Consider the following 16,784-nt stretch of genomic DNA (forward strand, 5'->3'; position numbering starts at 1 on the left):
CAAGGAAAGGAGAGAAGGAAAGGAAACAGCAGAGGAGAAACGCGGGACAGAGAAAAGATCCATGCGTTTTTGCGTCTCAGCAATCAGCGATCGATCTTCCGTCACCCACTGCGTCACTTGTCACCGTGGCAACGGTGGACTTCCCCCGGTGCTTGTGTGAAGCTGCGCGCGCGTGTGGGCGGATGTCTGCGAATGATGACTCACCCTACTCACGTCACAGAGGCGATCCTCACACTCCTCCCGTGTGGGGGAACACCCATGCACGAGCTGTCTCGTCCCTGTGTGCACCATTCTGAGAAATATTCGATAGGGGGCGCCATTCTACCGGTGCAGCCGGAAAGGATGATGTGTCTCGTGTGTGTGTGTGTGTTTCTAGTCTGTTTTAGTGTGCGATTGTTTTTTTGCATGAGATGTGTCTGCATGAAAGAGGACATAGCTTATTATTGTCATCAAGCAGATAAAGTCGAATTCTGAAAGTGGATAATGAGGACAGGAAATTGCTGGGTTGAATAATGAACCTTTAATTGGAGGATAAAATAATATCATGCAAATCGTCGACATTGACGGATTTGATTAGTTGTTAAAGCGAGAAGATAGCCGGGTTGCATTCCAGCCGTTGCCAAGCCATCGTGTTTATATGTACTCTGGCGCCCTCAAGCGGTCTTCAAAGTAATTGCGTTGTTGGCTGTCCATGGTGCTGAAGCGTTTTTTTTTTTTTTCGACCCAGACGTGTTTGATGAGCAGCAGGAAAGATGTAGAGACGTTTGACGTGTTGTTGTCAGGCTTGGGTGGTGGAGATGGAGCAGGGTGATTATTATTGAGAGATTCTTATGACCTAACCATGGCCGCCACCGTGTGAGGAGGAAATAATGTATGAGAGGAGTCCAATTGTGTCCCAGATAAGATTAGACTCTTTGAAAGGGTACAAGCAGCACTTTGCCTGCATTTTTAAACTGCTTTTAGGCGAGGCATTCACGAGTGGTGGAACTGTTTCGTTTGTTTTGAAGTTGGGGGGGAGGGGGGGGGGGCAAGAATGCGTACTGACGCATGCCAGTTTACAATTTCATTTGAGATTAATAATTGCTAATATGTAGAGAGCGATTAACATTTACAATTTAATTTCGGAAATACAATCAATAAAAAAAATCAAGCTTGGAAATTAAACCTGATGCATACCATTTTGAACATCTTAACTGATTTTTGAAGCGTGAGATAAGAGAAAATATAGAAATATATAGAAGAGATTAAAAAAAATTAAATATAGAAGAGAGAAAATATATACGAATGATAAAATATCCATTGGTTGATTTTGGATTTTCTTTTCTGATGACCAGCTGTTGCTGGGCGCATGGCTTCAGCAACACTCTTGAGAGTCCACAGCTCAACAAGCAGCGTCCAAGCACACTGTAGCATCCGTTTTATTGCTTTCAAAATAAAACGTTTAACAGTATCCCCGTCAGGCATTTACATAGTGTGTTCATGGTAAATCCCTGCAGCTCTTGTGTAAAATAGTAGCCTTCTTTAATTCGATATACTTCTTATATAAGGTCGCAAATGGGGTGTGGAGACTTTTCATGATTTTTTTTTTTACAAGAGATGGGGCAGAGGCGTAGCCAAGCCGGGGCGTAGCCAAGCCGGTTCGGACTCCCTGCGGCCCGGTTGAAAAAAATCGAGCTTTTTCGATTCTTCATTTTCATGCCGTTTTTTTCTTTCGGTCTTGCGCGAATGTGCTTGCGCTATTCTATGTGCCCGATGTTATCCAGTCACCGTTTGCCTCCCTGACCCGGATGTCGTTTTAGCGATCAGCGAAGGGCGTGGGTGATGTTCGATTTTTTTTTCCTGTGGGCGTGCGCCCCTACCGGAAAAATTCCTGGCTACGCCTCTGGGATGGGGTATCAAGTTCAAAGTTCAAAGTCACTTTATTGTCAATCCCTTCATATGTCCAGACACACGAAGAAACCGAAATTCCGTTTCCTCCATCCCACGGTGACGAGACACAGTGCACGATAAACATACAAGTAGACGACACAAAATAAAAACAAGAAGGCACAAACAATAACTAATAAATAAATAAAATGAGTGATGAATAAATAATAAACAAATAACCCAATATGGTACGGATTGGTCGTCAGCTAATTGCAGGGCAGACGTAGACTAACAAGAGCCAATTCAGAATCACACCTAAGGACATTTTAGAGTTTTTACATCTAGACAACAAAAAAAGGGACAATGAGAAGTGGGAAAAGGAACGTTTTAATATGAACCTACCCCCGCGTATTTTATTTCAAGCCCGTGTTTGTGTGATGTACTTTCCCATCGACTTGTTTAATTCTGAAAGTCCAAATACTCAACTTCCGGCGAGACTCTGTGTGCCTCCCGTTTGTTTGACACACCTGGAGCGGCTCGCGGCTGCACCCGCGCCTCGCGCCCCTCTCAGCGCAACACACAGGGACGTTTTGTAGCCCAAGTGGTCTTGGGATTGTGTCGCTTTCGCTTGGGGTGTCGGCCATGGGGAGGTGCAGGAGCCGCAAGGCAGCTCAATGAAGCGCAGGTGGCATTCATAGAGCGCTGCTGACAGGCGGGGCGGGGCGGGGCAGCGGGACGTGACGGACAGGTAAACCGCTGTGCGTTTTTGCAGCCAATGGCCGTGACGCGACGCGCAACGACTCTGAAGTGATGGCGCCGTTGTAGCCGGCAGAGCCGCCGCGACTGTGGGCTGCGGTATCGTTTTGCGATCCGATCCGGAGAAGGCTAGGCGATCGTGACGAGAGCGCCGGGGACGCGGGCGGAGACGCGGGCGGAGACGGCTCTGCTTTTGTCTCGGCTGTCTCGGCGGGGACATGGCAGCGGCCATCGCCAGCGGTTTGATCCGCCAGAAGCGGCAGGCGAGAGAGCAACACGCCCACCGCCCGACCACTCACCGGCGACGGAAGAGCCCCGGCAAGAAGCAGGGCTTGTGCAACGGGAACCTCGTCGACATCTTCTCCAAAGTCCGGATATTTGGCTTAAAGAAGAGAAGGCTACGGAGACAAGGTGCGCGTGGACACGCATTGATTCACCCAGACACGTACATGTAGTTACACGTGCACGCGGCTCGACAGACGCGCGGAAATGTGCGTTTACACACATGCGCGCACACCCTAGGTTTTTTTTCTTCCTTTTTTTTTTTTTTTGCATGAAGCCAGACTGACAGATCGGGCTCATTTCTCTCTGTCGCGAGCGCGCGCGCACACGCACTGTCGTGTCTTGTAGCGCCCTATATGGTTCACTAGTTTCCGAACACATCCATTATTGAAGCCACACATGTCTCGCCTCTCTTCTTTTCTCTCCTACTCATTAAATGCCTTTGCTTTTATTTGGAAATGATATTTTGGGGTGTGTTTGGTTTGGTTTACGCAGAGGCCAAAGGACGTTAAGCGTGTGGTCCGACTGTCAGCAGGTGAACTCACGGGCACATATAAAGAAAGAGCAGGCAGGGGCTGCTTCGGTGTCATGTTAATGGGGCCGGTTTGGACTCAAGAGAAGCAAGGGATTTGGTTTCTCTGTTGTCACAGCGTCACATCTTTTTTTTTGTGTGTGTGTGTGTGTGTGTTCCCTCGCTTGCAGATTCTAATTTATCTTAATGATTTCACGTGAATTTTATTCAAACGTACCTTCTCATCCTTTGATTTGTACACCCCCACCTCCTGCCTCCATTTGGTGTCCCGCTAATCCTCCCTCCGCCTCAGATCGCTCCATCACGCCCTCCAGCCAACACCCCCAACACACACACACACACACAAAGCTTGGCAGTGTTTGTGTGCAACTTGACAACAGAGGTTTTCTGAAATCTCATATTAGAAGGGCGAGTCGGCCGCTGTTTGATGTATTGTGCGACTTGAGTGAAATCTTCATTCCAGATCCTTCAACTAACAATAAAAGTCAGGGCTTTCCCAAGTTTATTTGGAGCATGCAAAATAAAGCACAATTTGCAAATTGATATTGTCCTATTATATAGTGGAGGCCAGTTCCATCACCTTGATTTTTTCTCGAAATGTCCTCCCTCTGATGGACAGGCTTTCCATCCACTGTTTCCCCCGACTTGAAATCGATGCGTGATGACATGCAGGTATCGATGGCGGACTGAAGCGCTCGCCACCGCCTTGCGTTATTGGCAAGTGTGCCAAGTGTGCTTGCGAGACTTGAAGTCAAAGATGGTTCATGCATTTGATGTTCCTGGTTCTCTCATTTGTGGTGGTGGAATAAGTCATGTGTCACCATTCAAAGTGTGTGTGTGTGTGTGTGTGTGTGTGTAACGCTGTATCGAAGCTCAAATGAACAATGACAGTGTGACGCTCAACGGATTAGCACGCCACATTGTGTGCGTGTTGTGCACGTGCGTATGTATGTGAATGTGTGTACGGGGGAATACCCCTCTACTGGAACACTCTGGAATCACGAGACTGTTGTCATGGAAACGCGAGGATGGGAATTTCCCTAGTAACAGACTGGGGATGGGGATGCTGGGAAGAAAAGGGAATATCACCTTGGCGACCGGTGGAAGGGATGACGGTCAACGTGAAGGATTTTATTTATTTATTTTTAAAGTGGATGTTGAAATTTGATGGTGTTCCCCTGGCTGTATTGATTTGGATCAATTATGCAGCAAGCATCACCCATCCATCACCAAAGTGTGATTGTGATTCAAATCGAAACCGAGTTAGCCCGTTTAGCTCTCTAACGACACAAGCGGGCCGAGGGGGGCTGCCGGTCAGACGTTCAATGAAACATCCCAAATTGAAGCGGTGCACAAAAGCGTGACCTTGACAGCAGTTCCATATGGTCCTCCGTTTTGAAAGTCCCATATGTACATGCTGTCGTCGTAATCCAAGCAATCAAACGGAGCCATACGCCCGCGTTCATTTCCCAGCGCGCCGACTTTGTTGTCAAGCGACACACCTCGTCTTCCCTCCGCAAAATGGAGCCTTCGCAAAGATGGAACCCCCCCCTTGCCCTTTCTCCCTAACTGGGTCAGCTTGAGTTTTTGTCTCACCCTTACGCTCTCAAAGGGGATGTTTTGGAAAAGTGGGTGCGGCCGTATCCATTTTGAGTCTCTGATTGAAAACATTGCATTCGTTTGATCCCGATCAAAGTTTTTCAAGCGGAACAATTACCAGCGAAGGAAGGATTACTCGGAGAAGCCTGTGATGGATTCGATGTGCTTGACTGGTCTTCTCTTCCAGGAAGTCCCTCAGGATGGGGCGTCGGGACTGTCGCTTTGCTCAGGTTGAATTTCAAACTTGGAACTGGTCATAACCAATAAGCGTAATTATTTTTTTTACCGAATTTATTAGAGATCTGCAGATGAGCAAAAATTCCAACGGATGCGGCAAAAGAGGTTGAATCAAATTCATGTTTTTTTTAGCTTTTTGATTGGCTAGCAACCAATCCGGGAGGGGAGGGGGGGAGTAATCCAACTCACCTGCAAACGTAACGCAATAAAAAAGCACATTTCAAAGATATTCTCATTCATACAGCTCTTGTATTGGATTGTGCTTATCTTTAGTATATCCATTTTTCCAAGCGGCCTTTTTTGTTTTCCTCCTTAGAACCGCAGCTGAAGGGCATAGTGACCAGGTTGTTCTGCAGGCAAGGCTTCTATCTCCAGATGGGCCAGGATGGAAGTCTGGATGGGACCAAAGACGACAGCACCAACTCCTGTAAGTTTGCAAACAACAACGTGCTGCTTCTTCTTCTTTCGATCAATTATTTTTGCTTTCAGAGACCCTTGCCATGTTTTGGAGATTGCGATGTATCTATAGGGGCATGACGTAAAACTGTCCTAGTTGCGTCCTTCCCCGAAGAAATGAGACAAAATGAGGTGCACGTCCAACACAATAGGACGCATGAATAAAATGAAAATGGCCGTTTTGGTTCGAAGCAGCCATTTGTGCCAATTACAGGGCGTGTACCATGTCGAGAATTTTGCCTTAAGAGACGCGTTCATCACTTGAAGCTTTAATTTTCTCTTCTAATCAACTGGAAGTATTTTTGCCACGGATGATCACCTTTGCACATTTCACGCATTTATTTCTCGCGCTCAACGTTGTGTGCGTTGGCCTCGGAGCGATTTAAAAAAGCACTTGGAAGCGGTCTTGATTAATGAGGACTCTGCCTTCCCTTCCGTAATCAAGCCTTGATTGGAAGGACGACGTACCGCAAAAAGAGGCATCTGCTGTCAAGCCTTCCATCGGAGCTTCTACTCGTGATTGCATGGACACATGTATCATTCGCGGCACAACACAGAGCGACTTTCTTGAACTCTGGAGATAGAAGCGTTAAGACGGATGGCAAGCGAACACGGGAGAAAATGGAGTTCCCTTGTCGCTCTCCTGGAAAGACGTTTGACAAGGTTGCAAAGTGTTCTCGTTGAGCAAAGTAGTTGCAAGGTGACTGATGTTCTACTTTCAGGGTGTTTGATGGGGTTGAGGTCAGGATTGATTGAGATTCATTGGTATCGATGTTGAAGAAACATACAAATGTGCAATTGAAGAGATGGCTTCTCTAAAGAGGGCTGGAAAAATGTGTAAAAGAGAACCAGATGTAGGATTTCATTAATTTAATTTAATTTAATTTAATTTAATTTAATTTAATTTAATTTAATTTAATTTAATTTAATTTAATTTAATTTAATTTAATTTAATTTAATTTAATCCACCACTTGAATTCTTTTTGCAAATGGCTTTGGTTGGTGCTTTTCTCTTACGCCAGATTCAATCTGGAACCATGGACCAAAATCCCCAAACTCTACTAACACGCACTAATGCTTTTTTTTTTTTTTTTTTTTCTCTCCAGCTCTGTTCAACTTAATTCCAGTGGGACTCAGAGTGGTGGCCATCCAATCAGTAAAGACCGGTCTCTATATCGCCATGAACGGAGAGGGTCATCTCTACTCCTCGGTAAGCATGCCACAAATATGATGTGTATGTTTCCATTTGGAACAACTCTCAGGTGTCTCACGAAAATGAACGATGGATTTTGTTACCATGGCAATCGGGGCGGAGCAAAGCAAGTGTCCATTCAGTGTACCTCATTTATTGACTATCTTGCTATATTTATTGACTATCACTACTGTTCGGATCCCTCTGGACTTTTTTTTTTTTAAATGATGCACAAAAAAATCTCCATATTAGGAAATGTTATACCAGGATAAATAATATTCAGTTCGAGTAACATTATTTTCGGTATCACTGGTCTCTAAAATGATAAGGTAAACACTTCATTCACAACAGAGTTGCTTATTTTGGAAACGAACGTGGAGCCTAGGCTGCATGAAGTGGATTTGCGGGATTAGAATCATTGTTGTCGAAACAAAATTACAGAGCGTAAGCTGCACAGCCAACACACAATGCTATTAAATGGAGACAAGAGACTGTTGGTAAGAAATCGATAGAGTATTTCACAAATGTACACTACCGTTCAAAAGTTTGGGGTCACAAAATTGTTTGGGTGACCCCAAACCTTTGAACGGTAGTGTAAATATTATTATAATAAAATATTATGAATTAAGTATTATAAATTATATCTTATATTTGTATAAGAATCTATGAATATAAGTATACATATATATTATAAGATTTTTTACACAGAAGATTATATATATAATCTATAAATAAGTATCTAAATAAATATATACACTACCGTTCAAACGTTTGGGGTCACCCAAACAATTTTGTAACCCCAAACTTTTGAACAGTAGTGTATACTTTTGAATTCTGCTCATAGTGTTTCTGTATGATACACCCGACCCTCAATCTGCAAAGTCATGGCTTGAGAATCTGTGAGCTTGCGTTTTTTTATTTTTTTATTATTATTATTCTTTATTGCAATTCAACATTTCTGAACAGCTTGCTACACACACACACACACACACACACACACACACACACACACACACACACACACACACACCACAAACACAGAAGCGGAAGAATCCTGTGGCGCAGTCTCAAATGGGGAATTTAAAGTCAAAGAACTTGAATGCAATATGGAATGCAATCTCATTGGAGCCACAGACAAGCCTGAGAAAGAGAAAAACAAAAATTTGTATCAATTATTTAATGGTTAAAGAGGAGATGATGTGAAAATTGTTTATTTATATATCCGTGTGGTTTTGAGGGTGTGACCAACAGATGACTTAGTGTGCAATGAGGTGCAGCCTAGCTGATAATTATGGAGCATGTCGAAAAGTGCGAATGAGTTTGACACATGAGCGAGACAAGGAGTAAAAAGTGTTTTATTTTTTTTTGTTATTCAAATGACACATCATCTCAGCAATTCATAGATTGTACCACAATTGAATAGAAACAAATCATGTGTTACACTTACTGGAAATATTGCAAAGACCCTGTTTTTGTAACTTTACCTTATTTTTCTGCATTTCTGCTGAGTCATAGAATATTTTCTTTCGATTTATGTACAAAATGGAGCAAGTATGCAGATTCCATTCAAAGCAATGTTGAAAATCGCTCGTTTTGCAGAAAGAGGATGACAAGAGGTTTTTGTCTGACCCTGAATTTATCCCCCAACCGGGTCAAGTACTGTTATGTATTGACTTGGAAGTGTTGTTTCTCGTTTGCATATTGCATTGTTTGGTATGCTCTACTTTTTGTTGCCCTTCTCCGTGCGGTGTGGAGGTGTGATTGGTCAGCGGATGAATATCATTGTGATGAGGCTTGTTCAGGAAATAAAAACACGCTAACAAAAGTAACGTGAATCTGTGCTCTTTACAAAGGTTATGTAAGAGAATAAACATAACAAAATTGGCGACGAGACTTAAAAAGGACCCTACAAATGCGGAGATGGACCGGACACAAGTGAATAGTGCTTCATGGACTTGGTTGTGTGGACGTAAGTTTCGTCTGCTCGCCCCGAATTCTGCTCTGATCAAGCAAGCCGGAGGTGAGGACGGGTGTCGCTCAGGACCAAGGTAAAAGTGAACGGACGCCAAGAAAAGTGAAAAAAAAATAATAAAATGTCCGGAATCTTGGGAAATATGGACATATTTGACAGTTCGGTAGAAGACTGGACAACTTATGTGGAAAGAGTTGAGCAGTACTGCCTAGCTAATGAGATACAGGACGAAAGAAAAGTAGCTGTCCTACTCAGTGTCATGGGCGCCAAAATGTATAACTTACTCCGCAGCCTGGTCGCCCCAGCTAAACCGGCAGACAAAACATTTGATGAAATAATGCAGATAATGAAAAGTCATCTAAACCCAGCTCCATTGGTGATTGCTGAGCGCTTTAGATTTCACAAGAGAAACCAGTCAAGGACGGAGACGGTGTCAGAGTACATCGCAGAACTGAGGAAACTGGCCGAACACTGTCAGTTCAGAGACGGACTTTCAGATGCTCTGAGGGACAGGTTCGTGTGCGGGCTGCACAACGAGAGCATTCAGAAACGGCTTTTGACGGAGGACAAACTCACCTTGCAACGAGCAGTGGAAATAGCTGTTTCAGCGGAGACAGCAGCAAGGGATGCGACGGAGCTTCAAGGTAAAAACGCAGCCACAAGCTCTGTGTTTAAACTGCACACCAAACGGCATAATACCAAAGCAAAGCCCTGTTTCAGATGCGGTAAACAGTCACATGACCCCGCAGAGTGTTGGTTTAAGGATAAAGACTGCCGACAATGTGATAGAAGAGGGCACATACAGAAGATGTGTAAATTAAAGTACAGTAATGCAAAAGATAAACACAATATAAGAAAAGGACAAAAATTGCACAAAGTAGCACAGACAGATTCTGACAGTTCAAGTGAGGAAGAATTGGCTTGTTTAGGGCTGTGTGCTACAGAAGAGAATGACGGTGATGTGATTTGGCTGACACCAAAAATTAATGGAGTGCCATTAAAAATGGAACTGGACACAGGGTCAGCACTGTCGATCATATCATTCAACGACTACAAGAAAATGTTCCCAGACACTAAACTGTCACGCACCAGTGTAAAACTGAAGACATACACAGGAGAAAAGGTTGCACCACTGGGAAAACTCAAAGTGAAAGTGAAATACAGAAACCAAAAGTGCAATCTTGAGCTGTTCGTCCTTAAAGAGGGAGGTGTACCACTATTTGGTCGTAGATGGCTACGACAAATCAAGCTTAACTGGCATGAAATAAAGTCCATGCACATAGCCTCCAAACAGCTCACAGACATGAAGTTAACTGAGATACTGGATAAACATGCACATGTGTTCAGCGAAGGCATAGGAACAATGAAACACATCAAAGCACGTCTCGAGCTGGAAGAAGGTGCAAAAGCAAAGTTTCATAAAGCACGCCCTGTTCCATATGCGCTACGCCCAAAAGTTGAAGCTGAGCTGCAAAATCTCATGGATCAAGGAATAGTATCCAAAGTGGACTGGTCTGAGTGGGCTACACCAATCGTACCTGTTGCCAAGAAATCTTCAGACAAAGTGCGCATTTGTGGTGATTTCAAAGTAACTGTTAACCCTGTCATGCATGCAGACCAGTATCCACTCCCTCGCATCGATGACATTTTTGCATCTCTAGCAAATGGTGAGCACTTCACAAAGATTGACCTCGCACAAGCATATCTACAGATGGAAATGGATGAAAGTTCACGCAAGTACCTCACCATAAATACTCACAAAGGACTATACCAATACAACCGGCTTGTATTTGGTATTACAAGTGCCCCTGCGATATGGCAACGTGCAATGGACCAAGTGCTACAAGGAATCCCAGGTACTCAATGTTACTTGGATGATATTATTGTTACTGGTTGGGACAAAGATTCACACTTGCAAAACTTGAATGCAGTTCTAACAAAACTGGAAGAATATGGTCTAAAAGCAAACAAAAAGAAATGTGAGTTTTTCAAGGAGTCCATTGAGTATTGTGGACACAAAATAGACAAGCACGGACTTCACAAAACGCAAGACAAAATTGAAGCTGTAGTAAAATCTCCACAACCAGAAAATGTCAGCCAGTTACGCTCATTTCTTGGCCTTGTTAACTATTATCACAAGTTTTTGCCAAACCTTTCCACTGTGCTGCACCCACTGAATGCACTACTGCACCAAAAGGCAAAGTGGGACTGGACTAAAGACTGTGAACAGGCATTTACAAAGGCAAAGGAACTCATTATTTCAGACAAGGTGCTCACACACTTTGATCCAAAGCTTCCCCTATGTCTAGCCTGTGACGCTTCACCTTATGGCATTGGTGCAGTTCTATCTCACAAAATGACTGATGGCTCTGAACGCCCCATTGCCTTTGCATCACGCTCTTTATCACCAGCAGAGCGTAATTATGCACAGATTGACAGAGAAGCTTTAAGCTTAGTGTGGGGTGTTAAGAAGTTTAACCAATACCTGTATGGAAAACACTTCATGCTGATTACAGATCACCAGCCTCTTGTTTCCATTTTCAGTCCAAAGAAAGGTGTTCCTGCTATGGCTGCCGCTCGTTTACAACGTTGGGCTCTCTTTCTTGGAGCACACACCTATACCATAGACTATAAAGGGACGAAACTACACGGAAATGCAGATGGTCTCTCTCGCCTTCCTCAACCACTGACAGAGAAGGCTACTGATCCTGCTTTAAATCTTCACATGCTGCAAATGGAACCACTTCCGGTGACTTGCGCTCAAATAAGCAAAGAAACAAGAAACGACCCTCTGCTATCTCGAGTGTATGACTTAACTGTTAATGGCTGGCCAATGCATGCAGATACTGAACTTAAGGACTATTTCACCAGAAAAGACCAACTTACTGTGTCCCAAGGATGTGTCCTGTGGGGGTCACGCGTTGTTGTACCTCCCAAACTGCGATCCAAAGTTCTAAACTCGCTGCATGATGGGCACATGGGGGTAGTTAAGATGAAGAGTCTTGCTAGAAGTTATGTGTGGTGGCCTGGCCTTGACAACCAAATTGAAACTCTGGTCAAAACATGCAGAGGATGTCACCAGACTCAGCGCTCACCTCAGATTGCCCCTGTCCACACTTGGGAATGGCCTGTTGCCCCATGGCAACGCATTCACATTGACTATGCTGGACCTTTCATGGATCACATGTTCCTTATTGTGGTCGACGCTCATTCGAAATGGCCCGAGGTTTTCACTGTAAAGAAAGCAACTACAACTGTAACAGTGAACCAGTTACAGATGCTTTTTGCACGTACAGGATACCCTCTTCAGCTTGTAAGTGACAATGGTACCCAGTTTACTAGTGAGGAGTTTCAGATCTTCCTGAAAAGCAACGGAATAAAACACCTTACTTCTGCTCCTCACCACCCTGCGACGAATGGACTTGCTGAACGTTTTGTACAAACTTTCAAACAGTCGATGAAAGCCAGTAGGAGGGAGGAAGTTCCACTACAGCAGAAAATCGCCAACTTTCTGCTAGCCTACAGAAACACTCCACATACTACTACTGGACAGTCACCTGCAATGTTGTTCATGGGAAGAAACCTAAGATCTCGTTTAGATCTCCTGAAACCTGACATCCGAGAACATGTTTCAAACAGACAATGTTCACCAACTCAGTTACAAAGGAAACTAAGATCATTTGACATCGGACAAAAAGTATTGGCAAGAGACTATCGTAACCAAGGCGACAAGTGGCAACATGCGGAAATTTTGACACAAACTGGACCACTCTCATATACAGTGAGTGTTGAGCCTAATGTCGTCTGGCGCAGACATGTTGACCAGCTTTTGGACGCATCACCTGGAAATGCCGCTACTCAAACTACGACACCTACTGACCCACAAAACCCTAAGGACAGTACTCCAGCCTCTGACATCACCCCTGAGGAAAACATGTCCACACCGGAGATAATGGACATACACAAACCAATGACAAACCTACCTGATCCTCCTGGACGCAGATATCCTGAGAGGGTTCGCAAACCACCAGACAGACTTGATTTATAAATGTTGAAAGGAAACAAATGTTCTTTAAAAGAAAAAAAAAAAAAGTTGTTAATATTTGATGTTGAAAATTGTTGTGAATTTTGAAATGCCTCTAAAAAGAAAAGTATACACTTAATAGCACATAGAAACATAGTACTTATATTTTTTTTATTTGATGATTATTGGTGCATCAAAGCTGGAAGAGAGGAATTGTTATGTATTGACTTGGAAGTGTTGTTTCTCGTTTGCATATTGCATTGTTTGGTATGCTCTACTTTTTGTTGCCCTTCTCCGTGCGGTGTGGAGGTGTGATTGGTCAGCGGATGAATATCATTGTGATGAGGCTTGTTCAGGAAATAAAAACACGCTAACAAAAGTAACGTGAATCTGTGCTCTTTACAAAGGTTATGTAAGAGAATAAACATAACAAGTACCGACTGACAGAAAACACGCCCGGCCCGTTTGCGCGTGTAATTCGAGTCGGAAATACTCGTGCGCGTTCTCCAAGTTTCTTTTTTTTTTTTTCCCCGGGAGAGATTGACTTCACTTTGCATGGCCAGGCAATGTGGTGATTGACAGTGGCTAAATGCTAATTTGGTTGACAGTTGTAAACGGTTCCGTCCATTCACCGGATGTGTGTAACTACTAAAAGATTTTTTTCCATTTGGTCTCACATGGGTATGTTCACACTAGGGGTGTAAATCGCGGGTTTTGTCACGATACGATATAATATCGATATAAAGAACTACGATACGATATTTGCCGATATCTTAAAGCCTGCTGCGATTCATTCACGATATATCGCGATATAGTGCTCTACGATCGATTTTTTTTTTTTTTAGTAAAAAATATATAACAATATCCTGATTTATAACAATTCATACGCGAAATCAACAAGGCACTGCAAACTCTTTATTTAGGAAATTACAAGAGTATTGTAGTATACAAATTGCTTACTTTAACACTGAACTTTGATGTCGTGTTTTTTCTTTAAATGTGCGGCGAGATTTGTGCTCCCTGAATATTTGATCACCGCATGGCAGAATTTACAAACTGCACGTGTCTTGGCCGTTGAGCCATCTTTTCTTTGGAATCCAAAGTGCTTCCAAACGAATGACTTGAAGCCTAAAGGGGAGCAAATTTCCTCGTCTTTTTGGACACTAGCCATAGCACCAGCCCAGGAGCCGCGGACTAGTTGTCCCCTCCCCTTTCACGCGCGTGCTCTGCTCACAACACAACAACGCCGGAAAGAGGAAGCAAGCAACAATGAACTGGATTTCAAAATAAAGTCGCGTCTAATGTCCGAGGTCAAACACGGCGATATAAATCGATGTTTACCTTTAGCATCGATACCAATAAATCGTAGAGCATTATATCGATTAATCGATGTGTATCGATGTATCGTTACACCCCTAGTTCACACTGAATGTGAATGTCAAAAAGAGACTAAAAGTTAGTTTCTTAAGGCAGTAGGAGACTCAAGTGAAGTGATGGGATTTTTTAAAAACTCATATTCATGATACGTTAATAGAAATACAATCGATTTGCGTGTATGTAAATGCTTTTATTTTGGTATCATTTCCTGTAACTTACCTGCCACTTCCTGCTTTTGTTGTCAATTACGTCCTGCTTTTTTTCTATGTTCGAAGCAAAGTCGTAAGTAAAGTTTATTCTTAAATGGAATCATTGTTGGAATAAGTTGGGTTTAATGTTGGAAGAGAAGGTAATCAAGCATTTAAAAAGTGTGATTTTATTTACATGCTATTCGCTCAAATGAAAATGCGCTCCATCATTTCCAAATCCAATTGGGCTGGACGGGGATAATTATTTTTATGAATAAGTACGGACCAGCGAAATATCGTCAAGAGCCTGTTGACTTGAATGTGATTTTTTATTTTATTTTATGTCATCTTCGAAAATACCCACCTAACACAACTTTAAACCAAACGGTAATTTTACTAATAGCAAGAATGCGCAATTGACAAATTCTATTTTTACCCACGCCAAGGAAGCTGTGCTTGCAACCAGTTTATTTGTCAGCATTGCACTCACTGACTCCTTTTTCCGTGGAACAATTTGTTTACCCCCAATCCCCCTGGGTAATTAGTGTTGTGCTAATAAAACACCCACAAACTGAGCAGTGCATGCAAATACTTGGACACGTGTGTTTGGGCTGGAAAAAACAACTTCCATGACCTGAAAACAGGAAAGCCGCCTTTTGAAATAAAGTCTGAACGTTTGAAATTTTCACCAGTCTTGTATACAGAGATTTCAGAAGTCAATGGTTCATTTATCTTTTTTTTTTTGTAAGCCTATATAACCAAAATATTTCTTTATAATAAATCTGCCATTGACTTTTCCATCCATCCATCCATTTTCTGTACCGCTTAGTCCCCACTGGGGTCGCGGGCGTGCTGGAGCCTATCCCAGCCGTCATCGGGCAGTAGGCGGGGGACACCCTGAACCGGTTGCCAGCCAATCGCAGGGCACACAGAGACAAACAACCATTTGCACTCACACTCACACCTAGGGACAATTTGGAGTGCTCAATCGGCCTACCAAGCATGTTTTTGGGATGTGGGAGGAAACCGGAGTGCCCGGAGAAAACCCACGCGGGCCCGGGGAGAACATGCAAACTCCACACAGGGAGGGCCGGAGGTGGAATCGAACCCGCACCCTCCTAACTGTGAGGCGGACGTGCTACCCAAGTGCTTATTAATTTATTATTAATTATTTCGAAATACACTGGAAGGTGACCTTGAAAAAAAAATGCTTATGTTAGATGCAATTGCAATATTGAGGGTGAAAAAAAATTTCCAAAATCATTTAGCCTTGCTTGATTGTCTGATTTACAAGCCACACAAGCAGCTGGTGTAACAAAGGAGGAAGCAACACGGAGTTTGTGGATTCCCGTTTTCCGCTCCGCTCGAAAACATAATATAATTTTTGTCAGACGACTGGAAAGCCCGCCGGTTGGAGATTCCTGCTATAATAATACATGACGAGCAAGAATCTGACCACAGCCTATTTACTCCCGCAGTCACATCTCTCAGCAATAGAACAACTTGTGACCTTTGCGTCATTCACGGCTTGCTCGGATTGACGTGGCCGCACGCATCATCAGCGTTTCTTTTTTGGATGCCACCCATCCTTGCCGCAAACAAGAAACATCAGTTCAGGCTCGTTCTTATCCTTTTATTTAGCGGTGTTCACAAAGCAAATACAAAATCAATTCAGGCAAAACATTTTGTATGGGAGAGACCGCTTCGGGTGATTAATGCATCCCTCACTAGGAAAGCCTGGAGTATTTATGAAGGTGAAATAATCCTAATTAGGATTCTTTGGCCTTGGTAGAGGTATACATTACTCATTGCCATTCTATTGTGCTCGGTTTCGGAACTATTAATTAAATTCAAATGGACGGTTCAAATCATAAAAGCTATGGTATTGAACATAAAAAAAAAAATGCAATTACCGTATTTTCCGCCCTATAAGGCGCACCTAAAAACCTAAAATTTTCTCAAAAACCAACAGTGCGCCTTATAGCCTGGTGCGCCTTATATATGGACCAAATTCCTAAATTTAAACTGGCCCAAAGCATTGTGTCATGAAATCAATCATAAGTGGCCCGCTGAAGACTATGAATCATGACTCAAAAAGACTATGGATCATTATTTTATGATTATAAAGTAATTTGTTTCCGTCTGAAGTTGAAATAAAAAAGATAAAATGGAGAATGATTTGATTTGAATTAAAAATCTGACATGATGCATTAATGGTGCGCCTTATAGTCCGGTGCGCCTTATATAAGGATAAAGTTTTAAAATGGGCCATTCATTGAAGGTGCGCCTTATAGTCCGGTGCG

At 43.1% G+C, this 16,784-nt stretch overlaps 2 protein-coding genes across 4 annotated transcripts in view; both read left to right on the forward strand.

The window, feature by feature from the left end:
• Positions 1-16,784, forward strand: part of LOC133167936 (fibroblast growth factor 14-like) — a 30,619-nt gene that overhangs the window by 5,440 nt on the left and 8,395 nt on the right. The window contains exons 1-3 of one of the 2 annotated variants that reach the window (XM_061299103.1): positions 2,841-3,033; positions 5,589-5,699; positions 6,835-6,938. In XM_061299103.1, the coding sequence (XP_061155087.1) occupies positions 2,841-3,033; positions 5,589-5,699; positions 6,835-6,938 (408 nt within the window). Of the gene's footprint in view, positions 1-2,840; positions 3,034-5,588; positions 5,700-6,834; positions 6,939-16,784 lie in introns of those variants that run through there. The other variant, XM_061299094.1, reaches the window with a different exon arrangement.
• Positions 8,573-13,295, forward strand: LOC133167910 (uncharacterized protein K02A2.6-like). Of its 2 annotated transcripts, none has more exons than XM_061299030.1 (2): positions 8,573-8,968; positions 9,289-13,295. In XM_061299030.1, exons 1-2 carry the CDS (start codon positions 8,841-8,843, stop codon positions 12,938-12,940), a joined length of 3,780 nt encoding a protein of 1,259 aa, XP_061155014.1. In that variant the 5' UTR covers positions 8,573-8,840; the 3' UTR covers positions 12,941-13,295. The 2 variants fall into 2 exon arrangements, with proteins under 2 accessions (XP_061155014.1, XP_061155023.1); XM_061299039.1 differs by having other exon boundaries at positions 8,841-9,536; positions 11,437-11,575.

Source organism: Syngnathus typhle, linkage group LG2 (assembly GCF_033458585.1).
Source record: "Syngnathus typhle isolate RoL2023-S1 ecotype Sweden linkage group LG2, RoL_Styp_1.0, whole genome shotgun sequence".
Taxonomy (NCBI): Eukaryota; Metazoa; Chordata; class Actinopteri; order Syngnathiformes; family Syngnathidae; genus Syngnathus; species Syngnathus typhle.

Coding starts and splice junctions, on each gene's coding strand:
- LOC133167910 (XM_061299030.1), top strand. CDS start 8,841: ATGGACCGGACACAAGTGAATAGTGCTTCATGGACTTGGTTGTGTGGA. Junction 8,969..9,288: donor GGGTGTCGCTCAGGACCAAG/GTAAAAGTGAAC, acceptor TGAGCGCTTTAG/ATTTCACAAGAGAAACCAGT.